The following is a 12423-nucleotide window of genomic DNA, read 5'->3' as shown; positions in this document are numbered from 1 at the left end:
ACATAAAGGAATTGTTGCTGGTTCGTTTTTATCAACTTGACATAGAGTCACCCAGGAAGACATAACTTTAATTGAGTAATTGCCCCCATCAATTTGGCCTGACAGGTCTATGGGACATCCTCTTGACTAATTATTAATTTGGGAGGGTCAAGCCCACTGTGGGTTGTGTCAGTCCTGTGCAAGTTGCCCTGGGTTGTAGAAGAAAGCAGGCTGAGCAAGTCATGGGAGCAAGCCAGTAAGCAGTGTCCGCCATGATCTCGGCTTCGGTTCCTGCCTCGAGGCCCTGCGTTGGTCTCTCAGAATGATAGACTGTAAGCTGCAAGCCAAGTAAAGTTTGATCCCCAAGTAGATTTTGATCGGTGTTTCATCACAGCAACAGAGAGGCAAACTAGAGTAAAGGTCTTCATGTTTACAAAACTTGGAGGGCATTGGTTAAAAACAATCCAAACCTACAGAAACAAAAGACACGAGTGAAAGGTCTCCAAGGACTGCTGCACTGCTGTCACTGGGATGGGTGGCTGTAGTTATGCATAGGACTTTAATAGCCTCAGTGCAAATGTTAAGAAGATTGCATACCATAATGTGGGTTGATAACATATTAGAACTTGACAAACACAAATTCTATAGAAGCGAAGACAATGTCAACTGAATACCCTCCTCTAGACAGAGAACTCGCTGCTGACTTGCCTCAATTCTAAAATCTATCGTAGTGTATTTATGTAAGGCCTTGATTAATGCTCTGAATAAAGTACTCGTTTCTCAATCGACCTACCAAGCACTCAATAAGTGCTGTATAGTAATCCCCATGAAAGGTGGCTCTACTGAAAGCAGATTTTGCAAGGAGCGAAATACTGGTAGCGTTTCTGTCCTCAGTAGAGGCTTAGATAACCGCTGAGGAGACATGCCTCTTTTGTGGGAGGTAGTCTCTCAGCTCTTGTCTTTTCAAGGAAAAAAATTCAGAGGAGACACACAGTGTAAGCAGTTTACCTAACAAAGCAAGCAGAGATTGCAAGGAACGAGCTGTTCCAAAGAGAAGGGGAATACCACAGAAGATTCCCTGTTGAAATTTGTTTTTAAATTCTTACATTTATAAAGTGGGTACCATAGTGTAGAGTTGGGTGAGCCTTTCTCTTTCCCAAAGCACGGTGGATCAGATCACTTTTTAAGGGTATTTCTCCACAGGATCCTCTAGAAAAGCTTATAACTGAGGCCAAGACCACAGTGAAAATGATACCGTAGTGAAGTCATGGTCTTTGCAGGATGCAGACCCTTCACTAGCGCACACGTGGGCAAATACCCCGGTGCCTTAGTTTCTGATATGGTATGAACAACCTTTCTTCAGCCCCAAGGTCAGTTAACCGTAAAGGTACTCTGATCAGCAACTGCACAGATAAAGCTGCAGCTGTCTTGGTCCACATATCTGATTTCTTTGGGGATTGCTCAAGATCCCATGATTTATATCGTAACTGTCCATGGGTTATGATATTTTCTTGCCCCACATTTAAGACATCTTGCTTTTTTTTTAATTGAGAGTTTATCATAAAAGTTTGGGCCCAGGGGTGATGGCCCACACCTTTAATCCCAGAATATGGGAAGCAAAGGCAGTTGGATCTCTGAGTTTGAGGTCAGCCTGGTCTACTCAGTCTGCTCCAGTACAGCCAGGGCTACCCAGAGAAACCCTGTCGCGACAAACAACACACACACAAAAAAAGAAAAGAATAAAGCTGGGGACAGAATTTTCCAATAGCTTGTCCAGAGACGCTGAACTTGAGGGGAGGAGGGGGTCTTCCAAGACACAGTTCTCTCAGTGCTACTGCTCCTGTTTATCCACTACCCAATAGTCCCATCCCTGTACCCCAAAGAGAGAAACACAGCTCTACTCCTTGACTGATAGGAATCTAACAGAGTCAGAAAGACTCGGAGCTAGCATCAAGTAGTATCTTTGGAGCACATAGGGCATAAGCTCTAATAAAAAGAAAAATGAAATGTGAGGACAAAGGAAAAATACTGCATTTCATTCTATTATCACAGAGCAAGTAGCTTCAGAGACGAGACTTAGCTCTGGCTATTCTCAACAGAATGAAGCGTGTGGTCCCTCCAGAACCTTCCTGGAAAGCCAAGACTCCCCCACTCTTTGAACCACACCCACATACCCAGCTTTCATCACCGGCGGCGGCCCTCGGTTCAGAGCGAGCGCAGCCGCTAGGTGTCACCCGAGGTCCCGCCCCCAGGGAACAATAGTAGTTCCGGGTTCTCCACCGACTCCGCTCTAGCCACCAAGCTTCCGCCTCTCTCCTGCTCTCTGGAGCTGTGAACAAGCAAGGGGGCGGGCCTTCCGGGGGCGCGCGCACGCGAGGTCAGGAGCAGGTAAGGCTTGCTGAGTGTTGGGGTCACAGCAGAGGGTGGCGGTGATGCCGGCAGACCCAGGTTCCTATCCTGGTGGAATTGCCAGATCTAGACAAGTCAGTTAGGGACCTTCCTGGAGGTTCCACGTGTACCCCACAAACACTTGGGGCTTTTCCTGCGTCCTGTGGGAAACCGAACAAACCAAGAATGTGCTTCCTTTCTCTTAGCCCGTCCTCAGCACTCAGTTTTGTGTGGGGAGTGCAGACGATTGTTTGTTGCTAGTTATTTAAAATGCATATTAGATGATGCTTGGGAAAATGAGTGACACTGCTACAGTTTCCTTTACCAGAGGAGTGATCGGATCAAACAGTGGGGAGTATGAGTTGTTCATGCTGAACAAAATAAAGTTATCACCTATTCGGTGGCATTCATGCCCTGTGACCCAATAAAATAGTTGATACCAATTTTCAAATGTTCGTTCTGAACAGAACAACTCGTGTGCATCCTTGGATCGTGATTAGGTAGGCACTATGGCCTCAGTTTTGTATGTCCGTCAGTAAGGTGAAGAGCAACTGGCCGCCTGATGTTGATAGTTGACCTACACTTTGACGCACACACGTGCACCTGCAAACATTCTAAATAAATAGATCCATGAAAAGATAAATTTGCCGTTTTATGCCGAAGGTGGGGGGCATAGGGTGGCAGTTCTGAATTCTCAGATGTGCACTTTATGTGTTTTGCTTGACATATTTAAGTAACTTGATTTCACTTCTCATTTTCAAGTTATTTTCTCCCGTATTTTTCTTTCATTCACATTTAAAGAAACATGATATTTCAAAGAAACTAATTTGTGGGTCTGGAGAGATGGCTCAGTAAGTTAACAGGACCCAGATTGATCAAGTTCCTAGTACCTATGTCAGATAGCTCACAACCACTAGTATAGGGCAACGGTTCTCAACCTGTGGGTCGCATATCAGCTATTTACATTACGATATTTACATTACGATTCATAACAGTAGCAGAATTACAGTTATGAAGTAGCGGTGAAATAATTTTATGGTCGACAGGGTCACTAGGACATGAGGAACTGTATTGAAGGGTCACAGCATTAGGAAGGTTGAGAACCACTGCTCTAAGGGGACCCTCTCCATCTTGCCTCCTTGGGCACATAATCACACAGACCCACACACAAATAACCTTTGATTTTTTTTTTTTTAATTTCTACACTATTGTGTAACTCCTAGGATAATTTTATGTGAATTGAAATCTAATTGACATGTAAATTATTTGACTTAATGTCATTTTAAAAGGCTATATCTTTCATAAAGTTGAAGTCCTTTAAGAAAGCATGCTAAAAAATCTTGAAAAGTCCTACATTTTAAAATTTTCTTTTACTTGTATTTGTGTGTGCTCAGGCATGCAGAGGTCAAAAGACACCTTGGGGGACTCTCCTTCCACCATGCGAGTTCCAGAGTTCACACTCAGATGGCAGACTTGGTGACAAGCACATAGACTGCTAAGCCATCTCTCCGACCTTATTTATTCCTTTCTTTTTATTTAATGTTAGAGAAGGGGGAAGGGAGGTAGCAATGTATCAGTCTTAGGACAGGTTACAGAAAGCAGTCATTTTTAGCCTGTGTTTTTGTTTTGAGACAGTGTCTTAGCATGTAGCCGTGGCTTGCCTAAAAATCCACTTAAAACAAGATTGGTCTTAGACTCAGAGAATCACTAGCCTGTGCTTTGGAGTGCCAGGTTTCAAGGCCACAACTGACCTCTTGGTTTATTTGTGTGTTGTTTGTACTTAAAATTTACCAGACCAGTGAAATGGCTCAATAGATAAAGACACTACAGTCAACTCTAATGATCAGGGACCCATAGATGAAAGGACCATTAAGTGGCCTCATACCTCCACATGTGTATTGTAGCACATGTGTGCCCATGTACGTACATATATACATACATACATACATACATACATACATACATACATACACAAAATAAAGTGCAATTTTTAAAGCTTTTTTAAAAGCACATCCCTTGGGGGAGATAGATAGATAGATAGATAGATAGATAGATAGATAGATAGATAGATAGATAGATAGATGCATGCAAGTGTATATATTTAAAGCAGTTTCCCCTGTCATTTACTGGGATGTGTGGCCATGCTGTGGAAGGAAACTAAAGCCACAGTGCTGGGAGTAGGACTGAGTCAGGGACTCGGTTCGAAAGAGGTTTATTCTCTTTCTTTGTCATAAAGACTGTCATTTTAAGACGTGGGTTTTGTGGTCTGTGTTGCCATGGATTCTAATCTGATCTTATTACTGATTATATACCCCACCTGTCTGCTACACTGCAGAGTGAGTATGGAATTACCTTAGCATCCTATGATGGCTTTGGCTGCTTTCTAGAGTTTCTTCCTCTCCTTCCTGCCTGTCAGGTTACCAAGGTTCTGGCTGCCCCCTGTCAGGCTTTGTAAATCAGGGTATCATTTCAGGGAGGTGCGGGAGTAACTGTGTGTGCTCGTGCCCTTGCACTCACTCTCTCAAGTCAGGACAAGGAATCGACCAAGGAACAGTGTCTGTGTGGAACACACAAACACCAAGCTTTCAAAGAGGTTTGGGGCTGTTCCTTTTGTGAGTTACCATTTACTGAGTGCCACTGCCCTCCTTAACGTCTCACAGTATCCCTGCAATCTTTTCAGAAGAATGGAAAGTAAAATTTAGACAGAGTTCAGAATAGATCAAGTGACAGAGCCAGGATACAAAGTCAGGTCTCATCCTGTAGCCTCTATTTAAGAATTAAAGTGACTGGGAATTCAAGATGTATTTTCCTTTAAATATTGTAGCAAATGATAGTTCCCAACCTGCTTTACAGTATCTCTGGAAATGTTATTGCAATTACAGTGAAAATCTATTCTGATACTATATTAGTAATTGAGCAAAAGAGGCCAAAACGAATGGGGAAGAAGGTGGCTTAAACTTGTTTTTGGAAAAAGTCCAAACGGTTTTGGAGGAGGTTTTTCTTTTATTTGTGGTGTTGGTGTTGTTGAAAGCATACATAGAAACATGGCTGCTTCTGAAGACTTCTGGACATCTAAAAGGCTCTGGAAGGATTATGACACTTACGTTCTCCTTAGATGTAAACTGGTAATGACGATTTTCCCCTGATAAAAATGAAAACTTTGTTCTGATTAAAACCAGCCCAAACCCATCTGCATCCACACAGTCAAACAAGAACTGGAGAGCAGGGTGTAGAAAGGGAAGAGGAAAGAAAGCTATGGGAGCCCAGATTAGTTTGAATGAGACTGTGAATCTTCTCCCCTGGCTAGCCTTTGGGTGGCACTGCTGGCCCAAGATCATGTAGTTGACATTCAGAGTAATAGTGGTTTGACGTTGATATTCTACAGTTGCTCTAAGGTCAACCTCTGTTCTGTTTCTGAATGTTGAAATAGCATTAAGACTTTCATCAAACAAACTGAGTTTATTTTCTTGCAAGCACTATTTTGAGATGTATCAGGTGCCCTCTACCTAGTCTTGTCTTTTAGCAGGTGTGTGGGAACCTCTTCTGCAGGTGGCGTTTTATTGGCATTCTTGTGTCCTCCCACGATCCTGGCATTTCTATTTTTGAAGTATTAGTCTGATGGAACCAGATTTTGCTCTGCAAGGGTAGTGTGTGGAACTTTAGCTCCCTTCTCCTGAGGAGGCTTTGGTATGGTTCTCCCATTCTTTTTTTTTTTTTTTTCAAGATGGATTTATGCCTTTTTTTTACGATTAAAAGCTAGCTCCTTCATATCTCAAGCAAACTATCCCCCAGATAGTCTTTCAGCCAGCAAGGATTCTCACCTTGGCATGAAAATTTAACATAAACTGGTATATTCTGCCAACAATTGTCCACATTTCTGACCTAGAATGAGATTACAGTTATTCTACCAGAAGCTTTCTTTTTTTTGGGGGGGGGTGGGTTTTTTGGGGGTTTGTTGGTTTTCTTGTTGTTGTTGTTTTGGTTTGGTTTGGTTTGGTTTGGTTTGGTTTGGTTTGGTTTGGTTTGGTTTGGTTTTTTCAGACAAGGTTTCTCTGAGTAGCCCTGGCTGTCCTGGAACTCACTCTGTAGGCCAGGCTGTCCTGGGACTCAGATCCTCCTGTCCCTGCCTCCCGAGTGCTGGGATTAAAGCCATGCGCCACCACTGCCAGGCATTTTTTTTTTTTTTTACTTTTTATTGTGTGTGTCTGTGTCTCGATGCCTGTGTGAATTCATGCCATTTGCATGTGCAGTTCCCACAGAGGCCAGAAGAAAGCATCAGAGCCCATGGAGCTGGACTCACTGGCAGCTGTGAGCAGTCCAACACGGGTGCTGTGAGCTGCCCTGGGCCGGACGAGCAGCAAGCATTCTTCACTGCTGACCTCTCTCTCGCCCCCAGAAGCATTCTTGATTTTTACATGTCCACTGTGTAGGGCTTTTTAATATCTGTTAGCTATAATTTTTAATGCCCTAGTTACCATTCTCACATCTGTTCCATCGATCTGCACCTCGGTAGAAAGTACCAAGGAGCTGCTTTGCTTTAAGGCTGATAAGTCGTATCGTAATTCCTAAGTGACTTTTGTTCAGGAATAACAAATCTTTTGAGCCGATGATCCTTATTTGAGCTGTTGAATTTTGTTTCTACAGAGCCACTGTCTGTTTTTCCCACATGGCTTTCAGTTGCTAGGCAGAATTCAATCCAGTAACCTAGAGGCCAAATGACCTCATAACTCATTAGCAGTTCTCAGAGCCATCTGGTGCCCTTGAGGAGAACAGTGTTCAAAGGACTGATAATAAAGACAACAGCGTAATTACTTCTTTGCCATGATTACACCTCTAGATGGCAAGCAGTCAGCATATTTCCTTGCAGATTGCTTGGGTGGTTGTTTTCTAAAGGTGTAATAACAATGCCATAGCAGAATGACTTGTTTTCCTGACCCTTCCTTCATCCAGCTTGCAAAGAAGTAAACTTGACAAGTAAATAACCTACTAAATTACAAATTGTAAGAAAGGCAATGCGCCAAAGAAACATAGTACACGAACACAAAATGTAAAAACTGCAGGCCAGGGGAGAGACATAGTTCTAGAGTGGACCTGTCTCCACTCCAGGGCAGAACCTGCCCAAGGCCCACAAGAATTCGTGGGTGGCTTGCTGTATTTTCGTTTTCTAAAACGTTTACTAGATAAACGTGGGGTTTCTCACGCTCACGTACTAATCTCCCTTTCTATAGGAATCCTGTTCCTTACTGCTGGGGAAATGTCGCTTTCAGAATATGCAGTGCGCATGTCCCGTCTGAGTGCCCGTATCTTTGGTGAAGTGGCCAGGCCTACTGACTCAAAGTCCATGAAAGTGGTAAACCTGTTCAGCGAGCAGCCCCTGGCCAAGAAGAAAGAGACGTACGACTGGTACCCGAATCACAACACGTATTTTGCGCTCATGGGCACCCTCCGTTTTCTTGGCCTTTACAGGTGATAAGTGGGGAAAGATAGGGTTTTGTGAGAGGAAGTTATAGAACAGCCACGGAAAACGCTTAGCTTGTCCTCCCTACAGCTTTGTGGTTCTTATGAGAGTCCAGGTGAACTAAAGGGTAAGAGGGAGGGGAGATTCAAAAATCGCCTTGATTCACAAACAGAAACATATGCTTATTGGAATTATGTCTAAAGCATTACTGACATCAAATTGTATTGAGCTATAGAGAGATGTCTAATTGCTCTTTAATTTAAAACTGCTCGAAAAAGGATGGGGGCAGCTCAAGGGGGCAGGTGAATGGGCCAAAATGACGAGGAATAACACTCCCACCCAAGCACGGTGGTTGCCTGAGCCGCTGGCTCTTTGTCCTGCCCCCTCCCCTCCCCCCCAACTCCCCCCACTGCTCTGCCTCTTCCTGGGTGTGTAGGAGCCTCTGTTCTCTGCGGTGGCAGTTTCGTTGACATTCTTATTCCTCCCACTCGCTTCTGGCATTTTATTTTGTGCCTTTTTTGATATATTAATTTGGCTTGAATAAGCTGTATTTCACTTTTAAGGATAATTTATAAATTATATAACTTCCAATATTGTGCTTTGTATGTTTGAGTAAGTCCTTAAGACCTTTGTCGAGGGCAAAAAGGGTAAAGTGCCTAGACGGTCATTCTTCTCTTTTTCACCTCCAAACCAATACATGCTCCTTAAAGAGGATTAAAACAGTATATTTCATAAAGTTTAACTGCATATCATCTTTAAAATATAACATGCTTTAATTGGACCTAACCATTAAATTAGGAGCATTTGTTGTAATATAAAATTAATAGCACAGCATGATACATACTCATTGCAGAGAGCTAAATGTTGGTATATTCATTTATCTGACATATTCTTAAGTACTTTCCACGTGCCCATACTTAGGATGGACATTAAAAGAGCAGCGATGAACAAAACAAACAGAATCTAAATTAATATATTACTAGAGATTATAATGTCCGACCTGCTTCTGAGTGTCTGCAGTTGCTTGGGACTCTCTCCTGTGCCTTTAGTCTTGCCTCTGAAAATAAACCTAATTTTATTACGGCCCAGAATAAACCATCAGAAGCCAGATTCCATGCAAAGTTATAACCCATAACAAAGTCACATTCGACTGTTTTAATATGCTGCTTAATACTATTCTTTTTGTTCATTTGAAGAACAAGACAAAACTATCTTTGAAGATGGAAAAAATACTTAACAGTTGTTCATTGAAAAGCAAAATTATTTGTATGTGTTTAGTCAGTAGTTATAATGGTAAGTGATGTCTTCAGTGCATGGCCATCTGTAGCGTCAGTCAGGTTGAATGTAGATATCACTTCAACAAAGAAAGTCTGATGTAAAGGCCTGCAATAGAGGGAGGGAAGTGTAAGCACTCCAACCAGTTGGTTCACTCAGTTAACAAGCAGTCATGACGTGCTAGCAGCCTTTGCAGCATTTTCTGTCTGATGGAGAACAAAGACTGGGGGATGATGTAATACATCGTATATGTTTTCTGACAATGTGGTTGGGGGGGTGGGGGGGGCGCAAAACTAGCTAAACAGGATCCAGAGTGCTGACAGGACCTGTGGTGAGCAGCCTTAAACAGGGCAGTCAGGGTCAGCCCCACAGAGGAGATGGAGGTTTAGGCTGAGGCTCATGGGTAGTGAGTGAACCTGGTGGGACCTAGGAAAGAACTGTGGGACAGAGGCAAGAGTGAACAAAGGCCATGCTTCCTGAGGCTGGAGTGTGCCTGCAATGACCCAGGAACAGTTTGGGCTAAGGCAATGACTGGGAGACAGGAGGCAGGTCACAAGGGCCTTTGAGTGCTGTGGTAAAGAAAGGGGCTTTTGCCCTGGGCAACAAAATGATCTGACGTCTGTTTAAGATGAATTATTATAGCTATATTAAGAATTATTTGGCATGCCTAGCTTATCCCAATGCAGTCTATTTTGTATTGTCCACGTTTATGGAATAAAATATCAAATTCTTTAAAACCAATCTTTTAAAAAACAGCTCTGTTGGATCTTTTTTATGTATTTAGTTCATTTTATTAAATCCATTAATAATATATATTTAAACCATAAGCTATTAATGTAGTCTGTTAAAGATGAGGAAACTAAGGTGCAAGAGAGAGCCAGGTCTTGACTCCAAAGTCACGGAGCGAGTATCTGCTAGAACTGTGTTTTAAAGGCAGGTTTACTCGAGCTCCATGGCTTACATGTTTAGCACTTTCTTTGGGGATGTGGTCTTAGAATGTAGACACTTTAAACAGTTGCAGAAGTCTTCACCTTCTACACTGTCCACATGTATAATTAGACCTGGCTGCCATGACTTTTTTAATGCCTGTCTTGGTCTGCTTCCCATCTGTTTGACACTTTCCCAACAGCATCCCTTGCCGTTCAGGGCATTCTGGAAAACGGCCTGGTTTGGTAGATGCTAATTCCTAGGGCAATCAGGATCTCTGCACAGCTACTGAAAACTTATACTCACAATTTACTCCTCTCAGTGTTTAGTCTTTTCAATGTTTTTCAATACTGAGATCCTTAGCCAAGGCATTTAGCCTTAACATAGGGAAATGTTGGGTGGTGTATCTCGTAGATGCCTAGGCTTACTGGGTCTTACCTGGAAGTTTACTCCTTTGTAGTATTGTGTCCGTAAAGGAAAACGGACACCTGAGTTCTTATAACCTAGCCAGTCTGTATGTTGGGTCCTCTATGCTTTCTGTTCACCATGTGCCCTGAAAAGCCACGGTCAACAGCCTAAGAGAACAGTTCTAGATTGGTATTTCTCTAGTGTGACAAGCATAGCTCTTTGATTTTTTTTTTCCCTTCTTCATCCAGAGATGAGCATCAGGACTTTAAGGATGAGCAAAGACGTCTAAAGAAGCTCCGGGGGAAGGGGAAGCCAAGGAAAGGAGAAGGGAAAAGAGCTACAAAAAAGAAATAGTTTCAGCTTATCAAGGAAGAAACTGCCTTCCTCGGTGACTAAGAAAATGCATCTCATTATCTTTCCGTGTATTGGAGGAACATGATTTCCCTCAGTAGACACCAACCCTGTGTCCATGTTCACTTCAGTTGAGCTGTGACTGGTTTCTTGAAGATACTCTAATCCTTCAAGATTATAATGAGCTTGGTTTTGTAATCTGAAGCGTGCCTAATTCTGTAATGGAATAAATAAACTATCGTTGAGTGATTTGTTTAAGATTGGAATGGCTGTTGGGACTGGAGTAGGGGAACCTCCCTAAATGAATGTGCTGTGCTTTCTTTATTCCTCCATTGCTTCCCCACCCAACCCTAACCTTTCCTCTCTCCGACCAGTGAGCCTTTGCTTTCACCATCCAGCTTGCTCTTTGAGAGGTGCCTAACTGGGGTTAAAAGCTCTCTGGGGAAGGGAAGATTGAGAGGTGCCAAGGGGTTAAAAGCTCTCTGGGGAAGGGAAGATTGAACACCTTGTGTAGACAAGGTATTGGAGCTTAGTAATAGAGTGGTTAAAAAAGAAAAAGGTTTTAGTTCGTAAGACTTTAAGTTTTGTAGGAGGCTAATATAAATACATATATATTTAGCATGATTATAATTGTGTTGTATTATAATAGTATTAAATGCTTACAAAGGGAAAAACTACTTTTTGGGACAGTGGATGAGTGGATAAATGCAAATATTGACAAAAACCACATTAGGAAATTTAGAGAGCTTCCAAAGGAAAAAAGAGATTCCATTTAAGCTGAACACAAATGATAAATAAGAGAAAAATGATGGGGGAAAGTGTTTGAGGTGAAGAAAGATTGAAAAGTCCCAAAGTAAGGAATCCTTGTTCCAAAAATTAAAAACAGACCATTGACTGGCTCCTGTTTAGCCATAAGGACATAAACAGGTCAGGCAAGAGGCATAGGCAGAACAGCAAGTTTAAAGCCACCCTGGACAACTTAGCAGGACCCTGTCTCAGAACAGGAAAGAGGATGGTCTGTGCATGTCATGGGAAAGTCCTGTTTAGCCTTAGTCAAAAAGCAATGTGCAGAAGCAAGAACAAACCTATCAGCTACTTTAGATGGGATTTTCCTTCCCTGAACACTGAATGAGTGCTGGACTAGTAAAAACTCGAGTGCATATGTTTAGACAAATGTTATTTTTAAACATGCATAATCCAGATGGTATGGCTAGGGCTTATATAGCCTGTCTGGGGGAGTGGATACTTAAAACTGGGTGATTTGTGTCTGATAGAGCTGAACTCAAACAGAAGGTTGGAATCCGTTCGTTTAAAGTTTTCTACTGAGTACCTGCCATACGCCTAGCTCATAATAGTTGTGAGGTGATAGAATGAATGGATATGGTCCCTCCAACGTTGTGTGAATGAGCTGCTGCCGCTGCTGTGACAACATAATGGCAAGTCAGAAACCTGCTTAGAAACGGGGCATCTGGCACTGCAGTTGAACCAGGGTAGAAGCTGAGGTAGGAAAGAGTGATAGCCTGCACGGTAACAGCTGTGATGATTCGCCAACCTAGGAAGAAGCCCTCGGGCTGAAGACAGGGCTCAACAGTTAAGAGTGCTTGCCTGGCAAAGGACCAGAGTTTGGCTCTCTGTAC

At 42.7% G+C, this 12423-nt stretch overlaps 1 protein-coding gene across 2 annotated transcripts; it reads left to right on the top strand.

The window, feature by feature from the left end:
* The first annotated feature begins 2332 nt into the window (after positions 1 to 2332).
* Positions 2333 to 11044, top strand: Mrps33 (mitochondrial ribosomal protein S33). 2 transcript variants are annotated; one of them, XM_087656544.1, is made up of 3 exons: positions 2333 to 2367; positions 7596 to 7833; positions 10684 to 11044. In XM_087656544.1, the coding sequence occupies exons 2-3, from the start codon at positions 7622 to 7624 to the stop codon at positions 10787 to 10789; spliced, it is 318 nt and encodes a 105-aa protein (XP_087512670.1). In that variant the 5' UTR covers positions 2333 to 2367; positions 7596 to 7621; the 3' UTR covers positions 10790 to 11044.
* The last annotated feature ends 1379 nt before the right edge of the window (positions 11045 to 12423 follow it).

The sequence above is a fragment of the Rattus norvegicus genome, chromosome 4 (assembly GCF_021556685.1).
Source record: "Rattus norvegicus strain SHRSP/BbbUtx chromosome 4, alternate assembly SHRSP_T2T, whole genome shotgun sequence".
Lineage (NCBI taxonomy): Eukaryota > Metazoa > Chordata > Mammalia > Rodentia > Muridae > Rattus > Rattus norvegicus.
Note: the sequence above shows the minus strand (reverse complement) of the source record. Positions and strands in the feature narration are given on the sequence as shown.